Here is a 27,568-nt window from a genome sequence, read left to right on the forward strand (position 1 = left end):
AAGCGGCCTCCGCCTCCCGACTTGGGGAGGGCAGAAGAGCCGGGCGGAGCCACTGCCCCTTGAACCCGGCGGAGTCGCAGCCAGCTGATTCCCCCGGACCCGGCACGGCAGGCGGGATGTGGCTCGTGCTGCTGCTGCCGGCAGCGCTGCTGCTGCTGGTTCTTCGCAAAGTTTACCTGGGGCTGTTCGCCAGCAGCTCCCCGAACCCCTTCTCGGAGGACGTCAAGCGGCCTCCCGCGCCCCTGGTGACCGACAAAGAGGCCAGGAAAAAGGTTCTCAGACAAGGTCAGCGGAAGGGAGCCTGGGGTCCCGGAATGAGCTCAGGCATTGTTGCTGGTTGCATTCGCATTCGGCCAGGTTTGAGCCTCAGTTTACCCACGGGTGCTGTGTGGGGACGGCTTCCGTGCACGTGGAGGCGCCTGTGGGAAGCTCTGCCGCTAGCAAGCGCCTTCGCCCCCAACAAACCCGTGTGCTTAGCCCCGAGGCGCCGACAGGGTCCTGGAGCGCGTCTCGTGGCATGGCCGAGTGCTGGCACTGCCCCTTGGCATCCGCACAGCCAACGAGAGCTGAAAGACCTCTCCCTGCCTGGCTGCTCGCTCCTCGGCCGTCTCGTTGTTTGGGGGGCCCTGAGAGAGCTGCACAGAAATGTCTCCCTAAATACGCTGGAGAGGGCGTTTTGTGATGGATTCCAAAGGTGAAGATTCAGAGGGTTAAACTTTGTTTCTAGAGCTTTTCGGAGACACTCGGTAGCAACAGGCTCCTCATATTTCCTCTTCCAAACACATCTGGAAGTCACATCTTGGAAAGCTGACGGCGCCCTTGAGTTCCAGGGTGTGTCCACAAGGAAAACAGCATCTGTCCCCTACTTGCTGCGTAGCCATTAACAAACCACTTTACCTATCTGGGATGGCCATAAAGTGAGATTGCTAGTTTATCTGTGTGTATAGATCTGGTTACAATGTACTAATGGTTGAGGAAGTCCAGGGAACGGTGGCAGCTAGCTGTTATGAACGCAATAGGAAGGAAGATGCCAGAGTGCCAGGATGTTTCTGTATTATGTTCTTCATTTGCATGTTTGGAGTTGTGATTTTAAACGTGTTTTTCTTTTTTTCTCACTATGGGGCTCTAAAAATGTTTGGTGAGTAAAAAGTCTACCAAATTATCTTGCTGCTTTAAAATTCCAAATTTCAGTCCTTCCACAGTGTTTTTGTTCTTTGTTTGTTTAAGAGCAAATCTTGGGGCCAGTGTTATGGCACAGCAAGACAAAGCATCAGTTGTGATGCTGGCATCCCACAGGGAAGCGCTGGTGCACGTCCCAGTGGCTCTGCTTCCGGCCCAGCTCCCTGCTGTCCCTCAGAAGGCAGTGGAAGATGGCCTAAGCAGTTTGGCCCTGCCACCTGTATGGGAGATGTATAGGGACCAGCTGGCTCCTGGGTTCAACTTGATCTAGCCCTGGCTTTGGGGGGAGTGAATCAGCAAATGGAAGATCTCTGTCTTGTCTCCCTCTCTTTCTGTTTCTAAGCTTTCACATAATTAAGTCTTTTAAAAAATAATAAAAGGGCCCAGTGCAATAGCCCAGTGGCTAAATCCTCACCTTGTATGCACTGGGATCCCGTATGGATACCAGTTTGTGTCCTGGCTGCTCCATTTCCCTTCCAGCTCCCTGCTTGGTGTCTGGGAAAGCAGTAGACGATGTCCCAAGGCCTTGGACCCTGAACCCACACGGGAGACCTGGAAGAAATTCTTGACTCCTGGCTTCAGATCAGCTCAGCTCTGGCTGTTGGGGCCACTTGGAGACTGAACCAGCAGATGAAAGAACCTTCTCTCTGTCTCTCTTTCTCTCTTCTCTGTAAATCTGCCTTTTCAATAAAAATAAAATCTTAAAAAAAAAAGTGCTATCCAGTTCTGTCTTGAGGTGCTGTGTCCCCTTGCCCTGGCCCCCTGGTCTGCCCACGGCTCCCCTGAAGAGAGGGAGTGGGGCTGTGATTCCTCTGAGCAGCTCCATCCCCTCCAAGCCTGCCCGTCAGGGTCTGCACAAGCCCACCACACAGCTCGGTTGTCTTTAACCGCTTCACATCACTTGGTTTAGTCGTGAGTCTTGCTGGGGGAAGTGGCTGGGGCCTCTCAGCCTGTGAGCTCTGTGCCGCTGAAGGGCTTCTCTGACCTCCCTGTGCCCCGCCGGACGCCCACTCTCTCCCTCCCTCCTCTCTTTCTGCGGCAGTTTTCTCAGCTAGCCTAGTCCCCGAGCAGCTGGATGCGGTGGTGATTGGCAGTGGCATTGGGGGTCTGGCAGCGGCTGCAATTCTGGCTAAAGCCGGCAAGCGAGTTCTGGTGCTGGAGCAACATGCCAAGGCCGGGGGCTGTTGTCACACCTTTGGGAAGAACGGCCTTGAATTTGATACAGGTGAGCCTCCTGTGGGTGTGAGGCTGTGTCCAGGTAGCATGGGGCTGTGTTGTGGCATGCTACCGTGCATTTCCGCGGGCTTTGGGGGTGGCTGCTGCCTTCTTCCTGTGCGCCTCTTTCCTTGTCTCACAAACCACCTCTATGGGGGTGGGAGACTCAACTGGCCAGGGCGGCTGGGACACCTCCCTGCAGAAAGGATAGCTAGCCCACCCTGGGCTTGAACTTGACAAGACTGGGCAGCCTCTTCTGTCCTCCCTCGCCCACTTTTCCGGGGCTTCTCTCAGTGCCACTCACTTTCGCATCTCCCAACAGGAATCCATTACGTCGGGCGCATGCAAGAGGGCAGCAGTGACCGATTTATCTTGGACCAGATCACGGAGGGACAGCTTGACTGGGCTGCCCTGTCCTCTCCTTTTGACATCATGGTGCTGGAAGGGCCCGACAACCGGAAGCAGTTCCCCATGTATAGTGGGGAAGAGCCATACATTCAGGGCCTGAAGGAGAAGTTTCCAGGGGAGGAAGCTGCCATTGACAAGTATATGAAGTTGGTTAAGGTAATGGGATGTGCGGAGAAGCCTCTGGTTTACTCCCAGCCCGGTTGACCTTCCTGCTTAGAGCAGTGACTGTGGGGAGGCAAAAAGGGAGGGAGAGTCATGTGTCTTGAACTTGGCCTTTGCCCTGTCCACCCGTGTGTCACATGAGCTCCTGGTCCTGGAGCCTCGGCTTAGCTCATGCCGCTCTCACTGTGGCCTCTAGGGGGCACTCTGCCCTTTCCCTAACTTGGCTGGCCAGTTGATCAGCGCTCCTTTTTGCTTCATTCTAGGTCAGGCTTTTTGAAAAGGGAACTGAGCAGAAAATGAACTAAAGACCAAAAACAAAACCAAAATTTAAAAAAATATATATCTGGGTGTGAGTGGGAAACATTCAGAATCCAGATTTTTAAAAAATTCACATATGCAGCTGAGTTCAGCCGGGCTGGGTGTGGGTGGGCTGACCGTGTGCAGGCTGTGGGGTTGGTGACTGTGGCAGCAATGACGCCTCCTTCCTCAGGTGGTTTCCAGTGCAGCCGTCCATGCCGTTCTGCTCAAGTTCCTGCCTTTGCCCTTGGCGCAGCTGCTCAGCAAGTGTGGGCCACTCACGCGTCTGTCTCCATTCCTGCGGGCGTCCACGCAGAGCCTGGCTGAGGTCCTGCGGCAGCTGGGGGCCTCCCCTCAGCTGCAGGCCGTGCTCAGCTACATCTTCCCCACTTACGGTGGGTCTTGAGACCAGGGCCTCTGGTGCTTCCTGTGGTAGGAGATGTTGCCTGCCAGAGCTCTTGTTCTCTTCCCCAGGGAACCTGTGGGAGGTCGAAGGAAGTGGAGCAGCATAAACCCCAGGCCCTCAGGGGCAGGGACTCGTTTGTGGTGGCACAGTGGGTTAAGCTGCTATGCGGGAGAGTGTTGGCTGGAGACCTAGCTCTGCTTCTGATCCAGCTTCCTTCTAACGTATCTTGGGAGACCACAGATGTACTTTGACCCATATAGAAGACCAGCCTGGGGTTTTTGGTTCCTGGCTTAAACCTGGCCCTGGCTGCTGCCACCCTACAGGGAATGAAGTGGTCAGAAGATCTCTTCTCTTTCTCTGCCTTCCAAGTGGATGAAAATACAAATGAGCAAACCCCAGGCCTTCTGGAGCCTCTGGAAGAGCAGCCCATCCACCTGTTAGACCCCCTGCTAGAAACTCCCTTCATCCATGCCCTGAATGACTTTTCTCTCCAACCAATGCTGTCCTCAGTGGTTGGCAGACAGGAGATCCCCCGGCCCTGAGGTCTGCACAGGACCCCATATTTGTTCAGAGGTGGTTCCTCTGGCCGTCCTGGAACCTGGTGGGGAACGCGTGGATGGGGGGTGTAGGCGGGTTGTGGGGTCTGTTGCAAGAGGCCATGTTGCTTCCACATGGCACCAGGCACCTATTCTGAAGCCTCTTCTGCCCTCTGCAGGTGTTACCCCCAGCCACGCCGCCTTCGCCATGCATGCTGTTCTGGTCAATCACTACATCAAAGGAAGCTTTTATCCACGAGGTGGTTCCAGTGAAATCGCCTTCCACATCATTCCGGTGATTCAGCGGGCAGGGGGTGCCGTGCTGACGAAGGCCTCTGTGCACCGGGTGCTGCTGGACTCTGCCGGGAGGGCGTGCGGTGAGGGCCCTGCACTCTGCTCGGGTGGGACAAGCCCAGGTCCTCTCTGAGGATGGAGGTGTAGCAGAACGGACTTCCTGGCTCAAGGAGAAAGGCTAGAACCTTCCTTGCAGCAGGTGCTGAGACATAAGGATGAGACTGGAGATAGAAAGGGGAGCAGGAGGCTAAGGGAGGCCGCAGTCCCTAAGACCCAGAGCATTAAAAAAAGCTTGCCCCGCCACCTGTGACCTTGACCTTGAGGGCAGAGGCAGGGTCTTATTTTTTTATATCTATGGGTCTTAGAAGGTTGTACAGGCTCTATAAGTGTCCTAGGCATGTCACAGGTCACCAGCCCCAGCAGGGCTTCCTGCCCTCAGTCTATGAGGCAGGGTGGGGCCTCGTGTCCCTTGGACTCAGCTCAGGGTGGCCACTGTGCAGGGACTCTCTGAAGACAAGGGCTACACCAGGAAGACCTCTGCTAAGCAGTGTGGGCATCCAGAGAGGCCTAAAGAAGCCTGGGGACAAAAAGAAGACTCAGGGTGATAGAGCGGATTACCTGGGGACGCTTTCAAGGAAAGGGAGCTGGCGGGTGGGAGGCTCAATGGGAAAGAAAAATCAAGGAAGAAAGGCCATTGGTGATGGTATAGGACGCTTGCTGAAGGGACCAGGAGTTGTGGGGTGGTGGCAGGGTGACCACCTCCCACGTCTGCTTCCCGCCCAAAAGGGTCCAACAAACCAGATGGCGGGGTCCTCCAGTTATGGAATCCTATCTGTCTTTTTATGGGTTAGGTGATGAAGGATTGAGATGGCAAGATAAGTCTGTCCCAGGAAGTTTCTAGAATCATAGGGGATGCTCCTGGCAAAATAACTGAAGTGCCAAGGAGCAGCCTGGGCTGAGGGAGGCTTTCAGAGGCATAGGTGTTGGACCATCCTGCAAGTGAACAGCAGCGCTGGCTGGCAGAGGTCAGCCTCCTGGAGCTCACAGTACCAGCCAACCTCTCGTTCCTGCAGGCGTCAGTGTGAGGAAGGGGTCGGAGCTGGTCAACATCTATTGCCCCATCGTGATCTCCAGCGCAGGACTGTTCAATACGTATGAACGCTTACTTCCTGAGACCGCCCGCTGCTTGCCAGGTAAGGTCAGGATGCTCCTCTTCCAGTCCACCCACCAGCCCTGATTGCCCAGGGGTGAGCCTGGCGAGGAGTTGGGGAGCAGTGTGCTTCACCTTTGATGGTCCTCACACACTAAGTGCAAGAACACTGCTCTCTAAGGTCATTCTCTGAACACTTGTGCTGGAGGAAGCCGAGGCCCGTGCAGGTGCACTCACGCCCCTAGACCCCCGCACTGAGTGTGGCTGAGCTGACCGAGAACCATGGTCTCAAACAGACCAGACTCTTGGTATCCCCTGCACTGAAAAGGATCGAGCTTGCAGAGAAAAGACCTCATGCATGAGGCAGGGGAGCAGGTCAGCCGCTAGGGAGCAACATGGCCAAGCTCAGGGTGAGCAGCTGTAGAGATGGCCTGGGTCCTCACTGGCACCTGGGCATCAGGCAGCAGATCCAGGAGCAGCAGCCAGGAGCTCTCCCAGAGCAGGGAGAACCTGCTCCCTAGAACCTCAAGGTCAGCAGTCCCCGTCTGCTCCCTCTGGCAGGAGTGAAGCAGCAGCTGGGGTTGGTGCGGCCCGGCCTGGCCATGTTCTCCATCTTCATCTGCCTCCGTGGCACCAAGGAGGAACTGGGGCTGCAGTCCACCAACTACTACGTTTACTTCGACACTGACATGGACAAGGCGTAAGGCCTGCGTGGGAGCAGCCTGGAGGGAGGGGATGTCCAGGGGGCTCTGACGCCTCTGCTTCCCCCTTCAGGGCTGGGGTTCGGTGGTGTAGGGGGAGGAGGGCCATTTCCAGGGTGCTGTTAGCAGGACTTTTTGGTATCCCTCCCTGAGGGGAGGCCCTGGGCTGTCCTGTGCTGGCTGGGGGTGGGCAGCGGGGAGGAGGGTGCTCTGAGGAAAGGCCTGGGAACAGGCAGGCACGACTCCTCCCATCTGCAGGATGGAGCGCTACATCTCCATGCCCAGGGACAAGGCAGCAGAACACATCCCCTTCCTCTTCATCGCTTTCCCGTCAGCCAAGGACCCGACTTGGGAGGATCGGTTCCCAGGTGGGACTGTAGGTCTCAGGGAAGCAGGGAGGCTGGGGGTGGGGCAGGAGTAAACTCCGGCTTGTGTCCCCAGGCCGGTCCACGATGATCATGCTGGTGCCCACTGCCTTTGAGTGGTTTGAGGAGTGGCAGGAGGAGCCCAAGGGAAAGCGGGGCGGTGACTACGAGACGTTCAAGGGCACCTTTGTGGAAGCCTGCATGGCGGTGGTCATGAGACTGTTCCCACACCTGGAGGGAAAGGTAGGGCGGGGCAGTGTGCTGCAGCCTAGGGGACCTGCCTTCTGCAGCCACTTCTGCCTTGTTCTCAGGCCAGGGAAACAAGGGCTTGGGATAACCAAGCTGAGGGAAAGCCAGGGAGCTCACCCATTTAGGAGCCATCTGCTCATTGAGGAGTCAAGGACCTGCCATCTCAGCTCTTGGCTGCATTGTTGCCTCCCCAGGTGGACAGCGTGACTGGAGGATCCCCGCTGACCAGTCAGTTCTACCTGGCTGCTCCCCGGGGTGCTTGCTACGGGGCTGACCATGACCTGGGCCGCCTGCATCCTCACGTGATGGCCTCCTTGAGGGCCCAGACCCCCATCCCTAACCTCTACCTGACAGGTACACAGCCCACCCTCTCTTGCCACCATCTCAGATCCTGGACCTCCTTGATCCCTGGATTCTTTTGTTCCCATCCCTCATCACCCATCCCTGCAACTCTTACGTGGAGCTGGCTGCTGTACACGCCGCGTGGCCCCGGCCCCAAACTGCAGCCGTCTAGAGGGTCTGCCCCACATTGCGGGGATGGTGGGGGGTTGCACACGGGAGCCCCTGCCTTCCCATCTCCCCCGTGGAGGCAGTCACAGGTCTCTGCTCTTGTCTCCCAGGCCAGGATATCTTCACCTGTGGGCTGATGGGGGCCCTCCATGGGGCCCTGCTGTGCAGTAGCACTATCCTGAAGCGGAACTTGTATGCAGACCTCAAGGCCCTTGGCTCCAGGATCCAGGCGAAGAAGACCTAGTGTGCTCAGCGATGAGTCTGAAGGATGTGGCCGCTGGCTGAGGCGGGCACTCTGGCCCACGATGTCTCCGCATTAGCTCCCTGCACACGTAAAGCATTTTCCTTTTTGATTCTGAAGAAGGCCACCATAACTCCCAGCTTTTTTTTTTCTTTTTAACATTTACTCATTTTTTAAATTAGAAAAGTAGATCAGATTTATGGAAAGGAAAGATCCTCCATCTGCTGGTTCACTCCCCAAGTGGCTGCAACTGCTGAAGCTGAGCCAACTCAAAGCCAGGAGCCAGGAGCTTATTCTGGGTCTCCCATGTGGGTGGGAAGGTCCCAAGGCTTTGAGCCTTGCTTTCCCAGGCCTGCATTGCTTTCCTAGGCCACAAGCAGGGAACTGCAGGGGAACAAAAGCACCTGGGACACAAACTAGCATCCACATGGGATCCTGGCACTTGCAAGGTGAGGATTTTAGCTACTAGGCCATCACGTGATGACCTCTTAACACTTTTCAGTATAAACAAACTGTCCTGCTAGAGCAGTGCCCTTCTGCGTCACCACCCAGCGTGCACAATCCCAGTGAATATTCTTTGGGTTAGGTGGGTAGAGTCCCTGACAATGGAGGTCAGCTGAAGTCAGTTGGCCACCTTCCCCTCATCTACAATCAACGCTGTCCCACAGTCCAGGGAGAAGGGCGTCCAGGTTATAGACTTGGGCGTGGCTTTGGCTGTAGTTCCACAAGTTTAGTGTGTCCCAGGTCCTATCTTCTTGGTCCCAGTAGCGCTTTCATGAGGATGTGATGAGTCAGTGTAGTGACACAGGGGTTTAAGCCACTGCCAGCAACAGCAGCATCCCATAGGGGCACCTGTTTATATCCTAGCTGCTCTACTTTCTGATCCAGCTCCCTGCTGGAGTGCCTGGGAAAGCAGTGGAAGATGGCCCAAGTGCTTGGGTTCCTGTACCATGCTGGAGACCAGATGGAGTTCCTGGCTCCTGGCTTTGGCCTGGTGTAGCCAGGCCATTTCAGCCATTTGGGGACTGAGCCCGTGGCTAGAAGATATGTCTCTCTTTCACATAAATCTTAAAAAAAAAAAAAAAAAGAGGATAGGGCATGTCTGTGACAGTCCTGGAGACAGGGTTGTGGGCAACACTGAGACCACAATCTGCAGTTTGAATACAGCCAAGCACTAGCTTTCTTTTTATTTGGTGACTGTGGCAGCTGGTTCTCAACATGCCAGTGCTAAGCCAACCTCAGGGAGCCCACACCAGAGCCTCAGTGCCAAGACAACCTCAGGGAGCCCACACCAGAGCCTCAAGCTTCTCAAGCACACAGGGAAAGGCTGGCAGTCCGCATGGGGCTGAAGCGGCGTTCCCAGCCAAGGGCACAGCACAGGGCACTGAGGCCTCAGGAATGCACCATGACGAGGGCCCAGCTCCCTCCCTCCTGCAAGGCTGGCTCCGCAGCAGGCAAGCTCAGGGGTGCGGAGGGGAGGAAGTCAGTCAGAACCAGAACACAGGAGGCCATGGAAAGTGTGCACAGGCCAGGAACGGCCATCATACAAGGCGGAGAATTCCTTCCATGAAATGCTTGGGAGCAAAAGCACTGGACTGGGGAATATTTTCATTTTCTAAATGAGATCTAATGTGATATCCTGGGGACAGGGCCCAAGTCTAAACAGAAAATTTCTTTATATTCCAGACACATTTTACATACACAGTCTAAGTAATTGTATATATTTTTAAAATAATTTTGTGTATGAAACAGGCTCATGCTATGGAATGTGGTTGTGGGCTTCCGAGCATTTTGAGTTCTGGGTTAGAAATGCTTGTTCTATACCCAGGTTTGACAGGAAGGTGAATAAAGGTTAACGGTGGGAAAAAATGTTTGTGGTAAACTAAAATACTAAAGGCCTTATTCCAGCCTACTTTAATGTAATATTAATAAATTTAAAGGTTTCATTGTTTTAATATTTGAAATTTATTCTGGTTTCTGTTTACTGACACAAAACTACATTGACATGGCATTTATAGAAGCTCAGGGAAACATGTGCCAAAAAGTAATTATCACAATAAGCTTTAAGAAAATGAATACAGCTGTTACAAAAACTAAAAATATAAAACACTGCAGAAAAGTGGCAATCTATTAATTGGGTAGACAAAAAGAAGGGAACCCACTGCAATGATCAGTCATTTATTTAGCAAAGTCGTCTTAGGAATCAGAGGAGGAGATACCAAAGCCGGAGGGGCTGGCTCTGCTGGCAGCTTCCAATCCCAGACACCTCAGACCAAACCTGTCACAGAAGTTTCCTGGTTGGAAATGGGTGGTACATTCAGATTGGACAGTGGAGCTGGGCTGATAGCCATGTTTGCCTCTGGATGTTATATGGAACCTGAAAATAATCCAGGATTCTTAAGCAAGGCAAAGCTAGAGTCAGTCAGCGTTCCTGTCGAGGGTTTTCAGAAAACAGCCGGGCAGAGGCAGTGTGATGTAGGGTACACACTCCTCTATGTGCAAATGGTTCACAGCACGTGTGCAAGTTGCTCCAGCTTTCACTGCACATGCCACACTATCATGACCATGTGGCAACAGACTGGAGGAGAAAAGTGCACATTGCCACTAGGGGAATTTGAAAGGTACAGAATTCTACCTCCCACCAATCGGGGGATGGGCCGTGGGGAGGGGAGACAGGAGAGTACCAGAGAAAATACAGTGAGCTGTCAAGTCGTGCTGAGCTCTCATGGCTCTTCCAGAAGGACTGGCCTTTCTCTCCCAACTCAGAGCCCAGAAGTGAGTAATTCTACCCAGTGCCTGTAGCAGGCAAGAAAGCGAGCTCCTCTGTTACCAGCCTTGACAGAAGCAAAGCTTCCTCCCAGCGGAAATCACACTTCAGTGGAAAGCTGGGGGCAGGAAGGGAAGCTCACAGCTGTCCACGACGTGGCTCCACGCCCTTCCTCCCTTCCCCACCCCGCGCCTGCAGAGATGCCGCAGCTCACCTCATCCGCACCATCTCAAGGAAAGCGTGCTTCCGAGACTGTTCCTTTCAGAAAGGACCATGCCAAAAGTGAGTTTTCCTTTGGTCTGCTCCGTTTCCTTCAGTGCCCTTCTGAAGACAACCTTCCACTGTACTTTTTCTGCCCAAGTGGTGGTGTGCTGAGCAAAAGTTGAGCATTAGCTCAGGACAGTATGTGGACATCTGCTGGCTGCCAACTCTTAGTTCGTGAAACCAAGCTTTCTTCCCGTTTCCCCTAAGAGCAAATCCCAGCAGGTATAAGGTCACGGCAACCGGCAACCCTCATTTGTGTCACATCCAGATAGCAAGAAGAAAAATCCCCTGCTCTCAGTTCCTTCACTTTGCTAGCATTTTTACCACTAAAAAAAGAGAGAGCTGCTTTACAAGTAATTCTGAGTCCCCAAGGAATGTCACTGTGCTTGGCAGATACAAAGATGGTGCCACGGGCTGTCCCTCAGGAGCATAATTGTTTAGACCAGAAAAACATTAAATATTGGTTGCTCTGGGCTCTCAGTTCTTTACTGAGGTGCAGGCCTAGTTTGCCAGATGTATTCTTCATTAAACATGGCTAGCATGCTCACTGCTTACAAAAAAAAAGGATCAGTTGTATTTGCTAGAGTTCCAAGATGAGCAAGTGGCATTACCAAGAGCCATCAGGAAAGAACAGAAAGGGCCTCACCGGGAGGGGCAGTTAGGAAGGTCCATGGGAAAACTTGCACTGGCCCCTGCAGAAATAGGTAGATTTGGGGAAAGCAAGAGAAAGAGAAGCAGCGAGAAGCAGAGCTGAGACCTATCCAGGGGCAGCTGGGAAACGGAGACTGCAGCCCGGAGAAGGCCCAGAGGCGGGAAGGGTGCTGGCTGGGAGGCGCAGGCAGGCAGCGGCTGAGTGCAGAGTGGCAAGTACCGGTCCACATGCCTACTCTCTAAGCCAAGCCTCAGACCAGGGCCAACATTCTGGAAAGAACAGTCCTTCTAAGATCAGGATTCTCTCTGCCATGAGACACAGGAGCATGAAGAACAGATCACTTCTGAGGAGATGGTCAGAGGCCCCTCTACCCCACCAGGATAGGGCAAGGCACAGAATACTGTGTCAGACCTCGAGAAAAGTTGCATTTTGATCTGGATGACCAACAGTGTCTAATCCTACCAAGGCCAAGACTGAGTCCTTGGATTTGGTGACCAAAACATTGGTAACCTGGCTAAACACAGTGGAAAGACAGGGACCAAAGTGAGCCAGGAATTCTGAGAGTGTCTGGCAAGGTAAGGCAAACAACACTTCCTGGAGAAGTTAAACAGCAGAATGAGAGACAGCAGATGATAGCAGGGGAGCCCTGGGGGTGCAGGAAACAAAGTGCGTAAAGACAGAAACAGCAGCTGGGCCAAAGGAGCAAAGGGAAAGACAAAGACGGAGCCAACTCACCACGTCTTGAGGGACACCACGGGAGCCCGACAGGATGCCTCGGGCTGGGGTGAGTCTTACAAGACTGGCATACAGGCAGATAAACATGCCATCAAGCACACTATCTGCCATGCCAGCTTTAAGTTGCAGGAACATGTGCCAGCCAGGATGACCCCTCCTCAGACCTCCTTCCTTCACAGCACAGCATCACACTTTCCTCACCGCTCCACACACTGCCGTTCCACGAGATGAGCCGAGAAACATCTCTCTCTGGACTCTGCTTTATAGGCCAGCCTTAAAATAAAACTACAAAGAACAGTGTCATCCCTGGGTGACCTATGAGATCTCTTAAATTGTAAAATAGTCTCTAACATGGAATGAAGGAGGATTTTTTTTTATTAATTACCCTTGGCATCTCATATCAGATCTAAAGATCATTAAGATTAAGGGGAAATGATCATAGACTCCAGCTGGCAGTTAAATGTCTCTTTTGCCCATCGGAGGCAACAAGGGGCAAAATGCAGCTGGGATGCCCTCTGGAAAACCACTGACCCTAACTGAAACCCTCTCACAGCTTGCCTCGTTTCAAAGAGCTCCTAATGAGCACGGCCACAGGAATCAATAATCATAACCACACTTGCAAACAATGTGAGCAGCGGCTTTACTTTCAGAAACTGAGGTTCAGTTTTACACTCAGTAAAGTGGGAGTTGATTCACTCTGTCGCAAGGAATATAAAATGCAAGAAAAACATGAAGAACGTAGGCTCAGTGGGTTAGCGTGTTTTTAGCCTGCTGTTTTGGTTCGCTGCTGAAGCCTCTGGAAGAACGATGCGGCTGACGGAGGCAGCCTTCCGCCCATCAGCACCTCACCATCTCTCTTTTTTTTTCCTTTTCTGGGGTATGTCCTCCCAAGTAAGAGACCTCAGTGGAAAAGCTCCTCCACCTGTAGACTCCTCCTAGGTGGGGAGGGCAATGCCACGGTCAAGGGCTTCCTTTATCACGAAGTCAAGGCCAAGGAGGATGGTCAGCAGCACTGCCTGCCCAGGCACGAGGTCTCCCTCTGGTCACAGTCATGCTTCTACATGACCCCTCCGCTCACACTCAAGAGGGAAGGAGATACCAGCATAAATAAAGGGGGCACAGGAGAACAGCATCACCAAAGTACAAGTGCCAAACTCCAATCAACCCCCCCCTCCACTGTTGCCAGCCCAGAGTCGCCACCAAGCCCCAGAGGACGATGTCTCCGAGGTCACAGGACTTTTCTCTTCATTTCTTTCTTTCTTTTTTTTTTTTTAAGATTCATTTTATTTTTATTACAAAATCAGATCAGAGAGGAGAGATAGAGAGGAAGATCTTGGCCAGTCTGTGCTGATCCAGAATCAAGAGCCAGGAGCTTCCTCCAGGTTTCCCTGCTTTCCCAGGCTACAAGCAGGAAGCTGGACGGCAAGTGCAGCTGCCGGGACCAGAACCGGCACCCACACGGGATCCCGGCACGTTCAAGGAGAGGACTTTTAGCCATTAGGCCACGCCGCCAGGCCCTCTCTTCATTTCTTGATTTGGAAACAAATCAGCAGGGAGGACAAGGTTCTCGCAGACCAGTCAGAGCTGAAACGAGAGACAGCATCCACTGGTACCACGTACCCCTTCTCAGGGGGACTCACCATACTCTGGCAATTTGGGAAAGAGGGAAGACATGACAGGAACTGGAGTTCAGGGGGAAATTTCAGAATTAAGACAAACTGATCCACTGCAATACAAACAGCAATCAATTAAAACAAAAGAAGATGATCTGTAAAGTCATTTTGATATAGGAAGACTGACACTTGACAGAGGGGTTATGGGAATCCTGGCCTCTGCAATGCACTCTACTGTACTGTTCTGACTGCATGTGGATTTTTTTTCCCCTAACTGAAAATCAGGGAAGAAAAAAGGCCTTAAAATCTATTATCAGAGGGGAAGCAGCAAGCCAGAGCCAACTGTGAAGCTTACCGTTAATTAAGTAAAAGCTAGCCAGGGGTAGTTAGTAAAGATACCCTGAGCTGAGTGGCTTATTCCATAGCCACTGTGAGCTGTGCAAGTCAACAGTGTCCCCTGCAGGCAGGCTGGGAAGGATTTTTAGCTAGGCCACCCCAACTGGTCTTGGCCAATGTCCTCCTTGTTGCTCAACAGAAGGGAAAAGTGAGTAAGCACAAGTAGAAACGTGGGTGCTGGGGCTGGTGGGGACACTCTTCCTGCTCCAACAGTTATACTTCTGGGAGAATCTGGCTCAGCTCCTGCCGCTGTGGGGTGGCAAGTGCATGGACTGGCTGCACTTGAAGGTTGGGCCCACTGCGTGAACACAGGGCTGATCTGGGGACCTGCAGGCCTGTGTGCTTCTGGGCTGATGTGTATCCAGGGAGTGCAGTTCTAGCCGCATCTGGCATCACTGGGGAATGGACATGTAGGAATGGGCTCCATCGCATACTTGGCGAGCCAGAGTTGGCTTTTATCATGATTGCCAAGGCAAGGGTCAGATGTCAGGTGAAGTTTCTGAAGCACTGGTGTGATGCACAAGCTCAGGCCCAGGGTCTCGGATGATGCTATCAGGCCCCGACTTGGCTGTCAACTTACAGCGGAACTTCAGGAAGATCACTCAGGCCCTGAACCGGCCTGTCCCCGCATTCCATTACTGTGGAGTACTTCTAGTTTTGGCATTGTAGGTGAGGTCCTTGGCACCAGCACCCTCAGAGATGGCTGCTCCTGTCACCCCACATTCAGGTGCATTGCCAGATCCATCTGACCCCGCACTTCCCTCCCACGGGTCCGCCTCCTTCCTTACCTTCAGGTCCAAGCGCTGGTAATCGCCGGCCTTGGGCCGCCGAGTGACTTTGGATCTTTTTCCTTCCAGGACAAAAGCAATAATCTGAGGAAAGGAAGAAAGAAATAAATAGGTGGTTCAGTTATGACATAGTTCAATCTCTACAATCATCACCCATTTGTTAGGACTGTAGAAAGCACAGTTCGCCCAAAGAGGCCTATTCAAGTCACCAGGATTTTAACAAGGAGAGGGCCCATCACATTAGAATCTCTTACAGTACTTTTACAGGAGATGACAGGTGGAGGGAGGATGTTCTGAGCTCCAACGTGTGCCCATCTGAAGGATGTATTCAGGAATACTCAATTGGGGGCAGGCAGCAGCCTGGCAGGTGCCAGGCTGGATGCCCTCACTCCCCGTTAAGAGTATCCGGTATGAATCTGGGCTCCAACTTGTGGCTCCAGATCCCTGTTAAGACACACCCTGGGAGGCAGTGGCTCCCTGCTGCCCATGTGGAAGAGCTGGAACAAGTTCCAGCTCCTGATATCAGCCTGGCCCAGTCCTGACCAGTGAGGGCATTTGGGGAGTGAATCAGGAGATGGGAGCCCTCTCTGGCTCTCAAATACGTTAAAAAAAAAGGGGGGGGGGTGTGGCATGATGGCTTAGTGGCTAAATTCTTGCCTTGCATGTGCTGGAATCCCATGTTGGTGCCAGTTCATGTCTTAGTTGCTCCACTTCCCATCCAGCTCCCTGCTTGTGGCCTGGGAAAGCAGTGGATGACCCAAAGCCTTGGGACCCTGCACCCATGTGAGAGACACAAAAGCAGCTCCTGGCTCCTGACTTCAGACTGGTTTAGCTCTGGCCATTGCAGCCACTTGGGGAGTGAACCAGCAGATGGGAGATCTTTCTCTCTTGTCCCTCCTTCTCTCTGTAAACCTGACTGTCCAACAGATCTTCCATCTGCTGGTTCACTCCCCAAGTGGCTGCAATGGCCAACTGCTTCCCCAGGCCACAAGCCAGGAGCTGGATGGGAAGCAGAGCTGCCAAAATATAAACCAGCACCCAAATGGGATCCCACTAGGCTACTGCACCAAACCCAAAAATAAATAAATCTTTAAATTACTCAAAGATCTGCCAATTTTTCCCCAGAGCTCTGGGACACTCCCTTTTAAAACATCATAATCAATAATTATTTCTTAGCTACAAAGTATCCTTTTGGCCCATGCTTTGCTTCATCCAGAACTACATTCACTTTTTAATCACTCCCATTTTGCTTCTGAGGTTATTACTCTGCACGGCAAACACTTGGAAATAGAAAAATAAATGCACATTTTTACTATAATGTTTTTTCCTCATTCTTTGTAAATATTTGCTCTTTATTTTATTATTACATTTTAAGAAACAGAAACAGTTCTCCCTGTGCCTGTCCACTCTGCAGATGCCCACAATGGCCAGCACTGGGCAGGCAGAAGCAAGGAACCCGGAACTCCATCTGCGTCTCCCACACGGGTGGCAGGGACCCAAGGGATTCATCAGCCGCTACCTTCCAGGGTGCACATCAGCAGGAAAACTGAGTGAAAGCAGAGCTGGGCCTTGAACCTGGGCACTGGGACACGGCACACAGTGTCCCGGGGGGACTCTGAACAGCTGTGTAAAACATCTGCCCCACTGAGGGCCTTAGGATCAAATGGAACTAAATGCTCCCTTTTTAACCAGACTACTGAAGCTGGCTTCCAAATTCTTAGGATCTAACAGGAAATGCGGTAATTTTGTCCTTGGGATTGGTTGCTAAGGGTCACACAATATCACTTTCATGCCAAACCCTAACAAAAGAAAAGCTGTGTGGTCCTGTGGAATTTCTGGCTTTTCTTCTCCCTGTTGTTAATATCAAAGCCACTGTGACTGAAGTCGGTCCTTCTGCCCTTGGAGATGGAAGGTAGGAGCTCAGGGAAGGGAGTGTGGCTCTGCTGCTCAGAGGCTGCGAAGGACCCAAGCCAGGATCCCCGGTGGAGATTTCCCCCATCAGAGCAGCGCCTAATCCTGAACCTACCTCGACAGCCAACGCACGCGGGAGGAAACGGACAACAGGAAGAAGACGTGTAATTTACGAGATCAGTCAAGAGCCCTTACGGAGTCGTGAGCAAGAGCTGAAATTTGTCTGAAACAAATCTCCTGTGCTCACGGCCCCCAGCACAGGGGAGAGGAGAGCCCACCCTCTGCCCCGGGGAAGGGTCCCGCACCTTGCGCTTGTTGTGATAGGCGATGTAGAGCACGGCCACCAGAATGGCTGCGGTCACCAGGTAGGCGAAGAAGTGGCTGCTCTCGGCGCTCGCACTGACGGCAGTGTTCGGGAAGACCTCCTCCACCTCCCTGTTCCCGGGTTCCAGCAGCGAGCCGTCGCGGGGCTCCCCGAAGGCAGGGCCCTGCACCTTCTCCTTCTCCTCCTGCAGCGGGGAGTCGTCCTCCTGCAGCAGTTCCGCGTCCTGGGCCCTGGCCTCCCCCTCCTCATCATCGTCGCCGTCGTTGTCCTCTAAAATCTTCTCTTCCCCCTGCTGCTCGGCTTGGGATGCAGGCTGCGGGGTCGTGGCTTGCTCAGCCTGGGGACCGCTGGTCCTGGGAGCAGGGATCGAGGTGGGGTGGTTTCTTGCAGCTGCGGTCGTTTTCGTCGTGGGCTGCTGTGACACCGAGGTGTTGGCATTCTGCGGGGGCGCTTTTGGGACGCTCAGCTGTGAGCTGACGTTGGCAGCAGTTCTTGTGTTCGCCAAGGACTGTGCCATGACCTGGGAGGCTGTCTCCGTGTTGTTAGAATCCGTGCTGTTAGAACTCGTGGCCGGTTCATTCTGGGTCTGATTATCGAGGTGAGCAGCGTCTGCGGGCTTGTCGTTGGCATTAGGTGTCTTTACCCCCGACCCTGCAGCCGAGTTCTGCGTAATCGAGCTGGTGTCCCCGGACAATCCTTCTATAGGAGAGTTTGCTGCATTCTCACCCGCAGATCCTGAAAGAAGAGAAATCAGGCTCCGACCACCCAGTTCGGGGGGCAACAGACGCCTCCGAACTGGAAGTGAGGAGAGCCCAGAAAGCGGGCTGGCGGGTGGACGGTGGCGAGCGCCCGGAGCGGGAGAGCGGGGACAAGCGAGCCCAGACCGCGCAGGGCCGCGGGGTCCCGGGGAGCGCGGGTGCACCGGGCGGGAAGAAGGGGGTCTTACCGGCCACTGCGACGCCCAGCAAGACCAGCACGACCAGGAACCGCATCCTGCACGCACCGTCCTTCCGCTTTCTGCCGCTCTCGCGAGAGCCGCGCTCGGGGCGCTCTCCCCGGAGCCACGCCTCTCCCTGCGCGCGCCTCGGGGCGGCCTCGGGGGCGTCGGCGGTGTCGGAGGGGCAGGCCCGCGCTGCTGCTCCTGGGCACTGTCCCCGTGGCAGCCACGACGGGGCTGCCACGCTTATTTGCTTCTCTTCCCCTCGTGTGAAGTCGCCAAGGCCCGCACCTGTTCCCCCTGGCTTTCCGGTGCGTCCGCAGTATGAGGATGCACTGGTCTTAACCTCTCTGGAAAGAAATCCACCCCATCCATCACCTGCGTCCCAAGACGCCCAAGCAAACGAGTGTGTTATTTCCCCCATCATAAGATTGTACAAGTAGAAAATAAAACCTTAGTCCCACCCTTCCGGAGTAATCTGTTTATAAGTTTGCCCTGCAAATATGCAATGTTTTTAATTAGGCAATACTAAAACATTCTTTGTTTAATTCAAAATGTTTATTTGAAAGACAGAGAAAGATCTTATAGCCACTGGTTCACTCCCCAAATACTATGCCAGCCAGGGTTAAGACAGGCTGGACAGGACACCAGGAACAGGCCACAACTCCCACTGGCTGACAGGGTCCCAAGGACACAGTCCACTTACTACCTCCAGGGTGCAAATTAGCAGGCAGCTGGACTTGGAAGCTGACCAGGGGCCTGCGCTGGGACACTCCAATAAGGGATGAACTGACAAGTGATAGTAAACACCAAATGTGTGGCCTAGTAATTGTACACTCTAATGACTGAAAAATCAAAACATGATTTTAAAAGAAAAATACATAAGAAATTCTTCATATAAATATGTGTGTGTGTGTGTGTGTGTTTACCTGAAAGAGTTACAGAAAGATGGAGAGAGATCTTCCATCTGCTGGTTCGCTCTCCAGATGGCCACAAAGGCCCGGGCTGGGCTGGTTAGAAGCCAGGAACCTGGAGTTTCTTCCCGTCTCTCCTATGGGCGCAGGGGCTTGTGGCTTTGGGCCATCCTCCGTGCTTTCCCAGGTGCCTTCGCAGGGAACAAGACCTGAAGTGGAGCACTTGCCAGAGGTGGCAGCTTAACCCACTGTGTCACAACACCAGCACCCTGCAGACAGCAATTTTTTTTTAAAATATTTGGCTTCTAACTTTATGGAGCATGTGTTTTAGTGGGCATATGAATATTAAATTGTGTATGTGTGTATGAAATATACAGAAACTAGGGCCTGGCAGTGTGGCCTACTGGCTAAAGTCCTCGCCTTGAACGCGCCAGGATCCCATATGGGCTCCAGTTCTAATCCCGGCAGCTCCACTTCCCATCCAGCTCCCTGCCTGTGGCCTGGGAAAGCAGTGGAGGACGACCCAAAGTCTTGGGACCCTGCACCTAGCGGGGGAGACCCAGAAGAGGCTCTGGGCCCCTGGCTTCAGATCTACTGAGCTCTGGTTGTTGTTGTGGCCTTTTGGGGAGTGTATCAGAGGATGGAAGACCTTCTTTCTATCTCTCCTTCTCTTTGTAAAATCTGCCTTTTCAATATAAAAATGAACAAACAAAAAAACCCCATGGCAAAGAAAAAACCCTCTCACACACACACTCATTACTGATGTAAGACTGTAATTGAAAAAAGAAATCTTGATGCGAATTGCTCCGGAACCGGACTCTGCTTTGACTAAAGGAAGTGAATTGTTAAACACAAAAGAAAATTTTCTCTACTTCCTCAAAATACATGTTTGACTAACATTTAAGGATGTTGGTTTAGTGAGGGTGTGTGGGAGGGGGTGGGAGAAGGAGAATGGCAAATTATTAAGCCTGACCTGGTGTCCACATCACAAGGTAGGAGAAAGGAATCCAGGACTGTGCGCCACGCCCAGGGTTTTGTATTCTATCTTAACAGTAATGGGAAGCTTGCCAAAGGGCTTAAGTAGGAGAAACATCTAACCGGAGTTGGGGATTTTTTGAATAACTACTCTGGGAAGGAAAAGCAGATGTGAAAGTTCATTAATTAGACCATTGCACTTGACCAAGTCTTTCTAGTGTCGGGACAGTGAGATGGGAGGGAAGTGACTGGATGTGAAGATGGTGTTGTGGCACTGTGGGTTAGGCCACCATCTGTAATGCATTCATCCCATATGGGCACCAACTGAGAAGACGGAAAATCCCTCTCTCCGTAACTGTGACTTTATAATAAATATGTAGATATTCTGGAGAATATTTAGGTAATAGAAGTATTCAGGAGGAATCAACACAGATGACCTCTTAAATACTCTGTAGAAATCAAAAGGATTTTGAAAAAATAGATCATACAGCCATTTAAAAAATATTTATGTATAATAGTTGTGAAGATAGAGGGAGACACAAAGAGAGAGAGACAGACAGAGAGACAGACAGAGCTGCTGGTTTACTCTCCAGATGGCTGCTCGGGCCAAGGCTGGGCAAGCTGGAACCAGGAGCCTGGAGCTTCAGTCAAACCGCCCAAGCTTTTGCACGGCCTCTGGTTCTCTCCCAGGTGCATTAGCAGGGAACTGGGGCAGAAATAGAGCAGCTGAGACTTGAACTGGCGCCCATAGGAGATGTGGCACTGCAGGGAGTAACTTAACGTGCAATTTATGCCAGAGTCAGTCTGAGGATTTCGAGCCAGGAGCATGTGCATTTCCTGTAGGTTTCGTAGCAGTCATTACAGCCCAAGCAGCGTAATACCTATGCACTTGTCACTGTAAAAGTGAAGAATTTTAGGTCCAGTGAGGTAGCTAGCAGCTAAAGTCCTCAGCTTGCATGTGCCGAGATCCCATATGGGCACTGGTTCTAATCCCGTTGGTCCTACTTCCCATCCAGCTCCCTGCTCTTGGCCTGGGAAAGCAGTCACAGACGGCCCAAAGCCTTGGGACCCTGCAACCCGTGTGGGAGACCCGGAAGAGGCTCCAGGCCCCTGGCTTCGGATCGGCTCAGCTCAGGCCGTTGGGGACAACTGGGGAGTGAATCAATTGACGGAAGCTCTTCCTCTCTGACTCTTCTCCTCTCTATATATCTGATTTTCCAATAAAGATAAAATAAATCTTAAAAAAATGAAGGATTTCTCAGAGAACTGCTTGAGATCTTGTTAATCATTTCTCCCCAAAAGAAAAAAGACAACAATATGCACATGAAAATGTACCTAGTGTCATGAGGATTAGGGAATGCAAACCACCATCACGATGAGGTGTCTGTCTGTGCTCTCAAGGATGGCTACAACAAAGAACAGTGCTGAGGAGGATGAGGGGGAATTGAAACCCTCACACAGTGCTGTCAGGAAAGTAAAACGATGCAACTGCTGTGAAAAAGAATTCAACATAAGGGTAGGTGTTGTGGTGCTGTGGGTTAAGCTACAGTTTGCAACGCTGGCGTCCCCGATTAGAATACCTAGCGTGAGTCCTAGCTATTCTATTTTTAAATTCAGCTTCCTGCTGTTACACCTGGAACTCAGCAGGTTTACTCATTTGGGAGATCCATATGGAGTTCCTGGCTCCTGGCTTCAGCCTGGCCCAGTCTAGCCTGTTACAGGGTGTGGGGAGTGAACTAGTAGATGGAAGATCTGTCTCTTTCTGTCCCTCTGAGTGTCACTTTGCCTCTTAAACCGATCTCTTTTTAAAAGAAGACATTAATCACAGAGTTGCTGTGTAACCCAGCCAGTCCACGCCCAGTTATATACTCCAAGGAACTGAAAACAGGGACTCCAATGTCACACCTGTACGTGACTGTTCATGGTTGCCTCATTACAATAATGAAAAAGGTGGAAATCACACCTGTAACAACAAACAAAAATGTGTTTTGGACACTTTGGACACCCGAAGTGAATTCTTACACCTTGACATGCTTTTGACACCCATGTTGAACGCGCATTCAGTTTCCTCATGTGAGAACCAAGGCTGTCGTCCTTGTCTGGTCTCGAGTCCTCCACCTTGTCCCAGTTCCTCAGTGCCAGCTGACTCGTACAGCCACCTAACTACGGGACAAAAGCAAACAGGCCAAAGTTCAGGCAATAGAAACTTTAATGGCTCCTGAGCCCAGGTGGTCATGGTCTGGCTTAGGGGTGATTAAGGATTGCCCAGCATCTACTGTGGGGACCACTGTTCCATCACAGTGGGCACTTGCTGGTGCTGAACCCACCAACTACAACTCCCTGCAGGAGACCTGCTCAGGGAATGTCCTGAACCCCAAGAAAGGCTTAGGAGCATAGGACTGTCTCTTACTGCCTGCCCACTGGTCCTGTGTAGGTGCCCCTGCCAGCCTGCCTGGTCCTCGTGAGCAGGTGGGCATGCAGCTCTCTTCTGTGTAAGCCCTACAGCTTTTGGTGTTTCACCTGTTCTGGTCCTCACCTGACCCACACCTGAGCCCTTCCTCTTTCCTCATTAGGGCTCTAAAGGAGTGGTTATCTAGTTGCAAAAAGCTAGATAGAGGTCAGATTGCGTCTCAACCTTTTGGTTATGATCAAGTGTAGACAGAGGTCAGATAAAACGACAAGGGCAGCTGCCAGTACAAACAAGTTTCCTGTGAGGACATCCGGTCACCCTGGGGGTGCTGAAGCCATGTGATGGGATGCATTGTGGGGAGGGCATGCCATTGCTGCAAACATTCCCGATGCAGTCCGCCGGAGCGTCAGCAGGAGCAGAGGGAGGGCTTGTAGCCCCTCTGCGGACGGAGTGCGAATTCACAAAACGTACAACTCTTGTGTTGAGCAACAAGGTATTGTGCCATGAATGATAGTGCATGCTGTAATGTGGAAGAACCCTAAAACATGCTCAGTGAAACAGCCGGGCACAAAGGTCAAACTGTGTTGAACCACTAACATGAGGTGCCTAGCACTGGCGGTCCCAGAGACTGGGGGATGGGAAGTTACTATCTAATACGCATTGCTTCTTCTCTTTTCTTTTCTCTTCCTTCCTTCCTCTTTTCCTCCCCTCCTTTTCTTTTTGTTAAAAAAAATTTACTTATTTATGTATTTGCTATTTTTAAAAATTTTATTTTTAATTTTTATTGGAAAGTCAGATATACAGAAAGAGGAAGATGCTCCATCTGTTGATTCACTCCCCAAGTGGCTGCAACAGCTGGAACTGAGCGTATCCAAAGCCAGGGCCTGGAGCCTCTTTTGGGTCTCCCATGTGGGTACAGGGTCCCAAGACTTGGGGCTGTCCTCAACCACTTTCCCAGGCCACAAGCAGGGAGCAGGATGGGAAGCAGGGCCTGCTGGGATTAGAACTGGCATCCATATGGGATCTTGGTGCCTGCAAGCTGAGGACTTTAGCCACTAGGCTACCGTGCGAGGCCCTTCCTCCCCCCACCCTCCACCCCCATTTTTAAAGACAGAATTACTTTTATTCAAAAGGTGGGGGGAGAGAGTCTTTCATCTGTTGGTTTATTCCCCACATGGCATAAACAGACAGAGCTGAACTGATCCAAAGCCAGGATTCTTCCAGGTTTCTGATGAGGGTGCAAGTGCCCCCGAACTTGGGCCATCTTCTGCTGTATTCCCAGGCTATAAGCAGAGAGCTGGATTAGAAGCAGAGGAGCCAGACAGCTAGGGCTGGTTCAGGCTAAAGCCAGGAGGCTGGAATTCCATCCAGACAGGGGGAAAGCCGCTGGGCCATTCCCTGCTGCATTCCCAAGCAGGTGTTTTAGCAGGAGCTTAACTTGGCATAGGCACATCTTCTTTTCCCTTCCATAAGGGGCCTTGCTATGGAGAAGGTGGCTTTGACATATCAAAAGCACAAAAGAAACTTCCAGAAGAGATCTTGCCACTGCAGTTTTATTTTGTGAAAATAACCAACTGGGGGTTTAAATTGCTCCAAAAAACCATAAAAATAAAACGAAATACACATGGAAGAAGCATGTGAGGTGAGGGGCCAGGGAGGAGGGTCCTTAGAGCTTTGGCAGATTGTGCTAGCACTGACCCGGGTGACAGGAACCGGGCCCTGGAGCCAGGGCCTGCCTGCCACGCAGGGACTGTGAGGGGCGGATCTTGACAGGTAAGGAAAAGGGCAGGGCGGGGTGGACACAGACTTCTTCACTGAGGAAGTGGCAGGCACGTTAGGTCCCTTTAAATGTGGTGGGGACTGGGGGGCCGGTTCAGAGGACCTCTCTCCCCACCGAAAGTTGGGGGCTGGTGGGCTGGGGGCCCACCAAGGGAGCAGGGATGCTGGTGGACATGAACCAGGCCGTGATGTCTTCTCACAAGGTGACGGCCTCACACTGGGCAGAGGACAAGAAAAGATATGGCAGAGAGGCGCCTGGTGCTGGGGAAATGTCCAGGCAGGAAATCAGGAAGAGATGCCAGGTTAGAAACCGCAGCGTCGGCCAAGGTGCTCACGGAGGTGGGGGAGAGGAAGAGGAGGGCGGGGGGAAGAGAAGGAGGTAGAGAGGAGGGGTCTTCTGCCCAGGCCCATCCACCACTGCACCCACGGGAAGAGTAATGCACTACTTCTCAGTTCTCTCGCTCGTAACAATTTTTTTTTGTTGTTTTGTTTTGTTTTTTAAAAAAGCCTTGAGATTCAGCTACTGGTTACATCTACAAAGTGCAAAGTGCTGCTGTTACCAGCCACTTTGCACAACAGTCCAGGGTGGTCAAATATTGACCAATAAAGTTTCCTTTTTTTTTTCTTCTGAATCATTACTACTCGATGAGTCACTTGACAGCCTGCATAGGTCAGGTCAGGAGTCAGGGTAGGGGACAGCTTTAATGGGCAGACTTGGTGACCAAGGAGAGAGGCTGGGCCTGGAGCACGGGCAGGGTCTGGTGGGCATGGAGTGTGGCCGGGAAGGACGGGGGAGAGGTCAGCAGAGTGGTGGGCACAGACCCTAGGGGAAGGGGCCGGGACAGGAGGGGAGGCTGGCTGCCCATCGGGCCCGAGGAGGTGGCTGCGGCCTTGGCCGACAGGAAGGCAGCCGAGTGCAGGGCCAGCTGGGCCCGGGTCTCCGGCTTGGTGGTGAGGGACAGGGGCTGTGCCTGCTCGGAGTGGGTGGCAGCAGGGGCGGCTGGGGAGGCCAGGGCTGCCGAGGGGGTGGCAGGGGAGTCCAACATGCTGCCGTGGGAGGAGGCTGGGCTGTCACAGGGCTTCTCTGGGGGCAGGTACTGGACACATGGCTTCTTGCTCTTGGAGGCCAGGGCACCTGGGAGGGAAATGTACAGGACAGGGTGTGAGAGGCAGGGGAGGGGTGGAAGTAGAGGTACACACACGTCCAGCGGGCCCTGCATGCACAGGTTCCATGTGCAAGAACCCAACCAACCAAACACAAGTGTTTGCAACAAGTCAAAACACCCACCGCATTTCATCTGAACATGTGCATGCTTTTCCTAGTCGTTACTGCCTAAAGCACGTACTGACTCTCTCCACAAGGTGTCATGCTAGGGATCACCAGTCACCCAAAGGTGCATAAAGTCTATAGGGAGATGGCAGTTCTACATAGATACTCTGGCATAACCACATCCTGCACAGATGCCCAGAGCGACTGTCTCTTAGAGATATCAGAATTCTTATGGGAAGGACTGAAAATTATTTCCATGTCCCTTTGGCTCCTAGGGAATCAAGGACTTGGAGAAGGAGCAAGGCCCCAAAACTGGCCAACCGGACAGCCCTTGGATGGCTGATGGGAGGGAAAGCAGCTCGATCGGTCACACCAACCATCATCTCCCTTTGCTAGATCAGCTCCACTTGGTCTGCTGTAAAACCTCTGGTGTGCGGTGCCTGAGGAGGGTAGCTCTTTCTGGAGCTCCCTAGCCATTCCAGGGAAGCCCAGACATAGCACACGGGCAGGGGGCAGCTGGGATGCCAGCAAGGGATGAAGCGGACGGGGCCCGTCGACTCACCCTCTGCCTCTTGGACTTGCTGCTGCTGCGTCTGGGCCTGAGACAGCTGCTTTTCTCGCTTCCTCTTCTTTTTCTTACCCTGGGAAACACAGCCAGAAGGAGAGTTCAACTGGCGTGAGAGGACAGCTACCCCTGTCCCTGCCAAGACCAGAGATGGGACAACGTCCCTACTGCTCCCCCACCCCAAGGAGGATGTCAGAGGGCGGGATTACACTCCACGAGGGACTGGGGGACCAGAAGGAGGCACATCGAGGGTGCCTCCCCACACCCCCCACTCCACAGCTATTTCCTCTCTCTCATGGCTGTCTAGGCGCTTCTGGCTGGTTTTTCCATTTCTCTCTTTAAAAAATAGATTCTTGATCTTTGAGGAGCCTCCTAGGGTCCTCGGAAATGCAGTTACAAATCCTCATACTGGGGAAAAAGCAAGCAAAGACATGTGCGTAGCAGCCTGCCTGGTTCAGTGTTTACAGTCACGCCGCCAGTCGTGCGGTCAGTGGCCTGGGAGCCGCAGGTCAGGAGCTTGTGGCGCTGGGGCGGTGCTGTGTCCCATGCTAGGGAACCAAAGGCAGGGTGCGGCTCACATGGGCAGAGCATCCCTGTTGGCTGCCTGAACTCACATGCCTGCGTGACTTCTAGACAAAGATGGACATCTTCCTGGCCTTAGGAGTCCTCCCTAAAGGCAGTGACTTGGGGCCAGCGTCGTATCACAGTACATGAAGCCACCACTCCTGATGCAAGTGTCCCGTAGTGGACAATGGTTCGAATTCTGGCTGCTCTGCTTTTGGTCTATCTGGGCTCCTGCTACCCACATGAGAGACTAGGATGGAGTCCCAACCTCCTGGCCCAAGCACTGCAGCCACTTGGAGGGTAACCAGTGAATGAGAAATCTCTCCTTTTTCTGTCACTCAGCCTTTCCAATAAATACAGTGACAATTAAAAAACAAAGAAAAACCTACACAGCTGCTTCCCCTGCCCCCCGCCCGGAGCAGGTGCTTACGTAGTTGTCCCGGGCCGACCAGGTCGGGTAGAGCTGGGAGTGAAGCTGCCGCTCCTTCCTGGCCAGCTCGTAGTACTTGGCTTGTTCTTCTCGAGATAAGTTGTGCCACTGAAGGAGAAGGGTGAGAGGTAGAGCCGTGAGGGCAGGGGGTGGTGAAGCCAGTCTTATTGTGGGGGGAGAAGGGGGCAGGTGCAGGCCTGACCTTCCGTCCCAGGATCTGGTTGATGGCCGCGCTCTCCTTCAGGGTACACTCGGCCACCACCTTGGCCCTCATCTCCTTCATATACAACATGAAGGCGTTCAGAGGCTTCTTCACATGCGGTTTCTTCTCCTCTTCCTTCTTCACGGTCACAGGGGACTTCCTGGGAAGGCATACGGCTGTGGGTCAGCAGGGCCAGTCGGCAGTCCCACTGGGCAAGTCCTGCCTCGCCCTGGGGCCGTCAGAGCATGGCAGGAGCTGAGGAGCTCAGAGACTAAGGGTTCCCTACCTGGTAATGCCCCTGCAGCGCTATCTCTTGCAGGTGCACTTGACAGTGGGGCCAAAAGCAGTGTGGAGGGTG

At 52.7% G+C, this 27,568-nt stretch overlaps 3 protein-coding genes across 3 annotated transcripts in view; 1 reads left to right on the plus strand and 2 right to left on the minus strand.

Moving 5' to 3' along the window:
* Positions 1–55: 55 nt before the first annotated feature.
* RETSAT (retinol saturase) lies at positions 56–7,881 on the plus strand. Its single transcript, XM_040993610.1, has 11 exons — positions 56–285; positions 2,222–2,404; positions 2,717–2,958; positions 3,455–3,656; positions 4,383–4,580; positions 5,571–5,690; positions 6,209–6,347; positions 6,607–6,716; positions 6,790–6,956; positions 7,157–7,316; positions 7,583–7,881. The coding sequence occupies exons 1-11, from the start codon at positions 117–119 to the stop codon at positions 7,714–7,716; spliced, it is 1,824 nt and encodes a 607-aa protein (XP_040849544.1). The 5' UTR covers positions 56–116; the 3' UTR covers positions 7,717–7,881.
* A 5,694-nt stretch (positions 7,882–13,575) lies between these two features.
* TGOLN2 (trans-golgi network protein 2) lies at positions 13,576–18,176 on the minus strand. The gene is made up of 4 exons (XM_040993611.1): positions 18,111–18,176; positions 17,145–17,899; positions 14,929–15,012; positions 13,576–13,715 (listed from the first exon to the last, which is right to left on the minus strand). The coding sequence occupies exons 1-4, from the start codon at positions 18,154–18,156 to the stop codon at positions 13,710–13,712; spliced, it is 891 nt and encodes a 296-aa protein (XP_040849545.1). The 5' UTR covers positions 18,157–18,176; the 3' UTR covers positions 13,576–13,709.
* Positions 18,177–23,937: 5,761 nt separating this feature from the next.
* TCF7L1 (transcription factor 7 like 1) overlaps positions 23,938–27,568 on the minus strand; it is a 153,627-nt gene continuing 149,996 nt past the window's right edge. The window contains exons 9-12 of the mRNA XM_040993612.1: positions 27,211–27,370; positions 27,009–27,116; positions 26,012–26,090; positions 23,938–25,314 (exon numbers count right to left, since the gene is read on the minus strand). Of these exons, the coding sequence (XP_040849546.1) occupies positions 24,881–25,314; positions 26,012–26,090; positions 27,009–27,116; positions 27,211–27,370 (781 nt within the window). The 3' untranslated portion in view covers positions 23,938–24,880. The remainder of the gene's footprint in view (positions 25,315–26,011; positions 26,091–27,008; positions 27,117–27,210; positions 27,371–27,568) is intronic.

The sequence above is a fragment of the Ochotona curzoniae genome, unplaced genomic scaffold (assembly GCF_017591425.1).
Source record: "Ochotona curzoniae isolate NIBS_2020 unplaced genomic scaffold, NIBS_Ocur_1.0 contig_883, whole genome shotgun sequence".
NCBI lineage: Eukaryota > Metazoa > Chordata > Mammalia > Lagomorpha > Ochotonidae > Ochotona > Ochotona curzoniae.

Bases quoted from the DNA above. Each gene is read 5' to 3' on its own strand.
- RETSAT (XM_040993610.1), top strand. From the start codon at position 117: ATGTGGCTCGTGCTGCTGCTGCCGGCAGCGCTGCTGCTGCTGGTTCTT. The intron at 4,581-5,570 runs GTGAGGGCCCTG...TCGTTCCTGCAG, and splicing joins CTCTGCCGGGAGGGCGTGCG to GCGTCAGTGTGAGGAAGGGG. The intron at 6,957-7,156 runs GTAGGGCGGGGC...TTGCCTCCCCAG, and splicing joins TCCCACACCTGGAGGGAAAG to GTGGACAGCGTGACTGGAGG.
- TGOLN2 (XM_040993611.1), bottom strand. From the start codon at position 18,156: ATGCGGTTCCTGGTCGTGCTGGTCTTGCTGGGCGTCGCAGTGGCCG. The intron at 17,900-18,110 runs GTAAGACCCCCT...CTCTTCTTTCAG, and splicing joins GCTGGGCGTCGCAGTGGCCG to GATCTGCGGGTGAGAATGCA. The intron at 15,013-17,144 runs GTGCGGGACCCT...TCCTTTCCTCAG, and splicing joins CCTATCACAACAAGCGCAAG to ATTATTGCTTTTGTCCTGGA.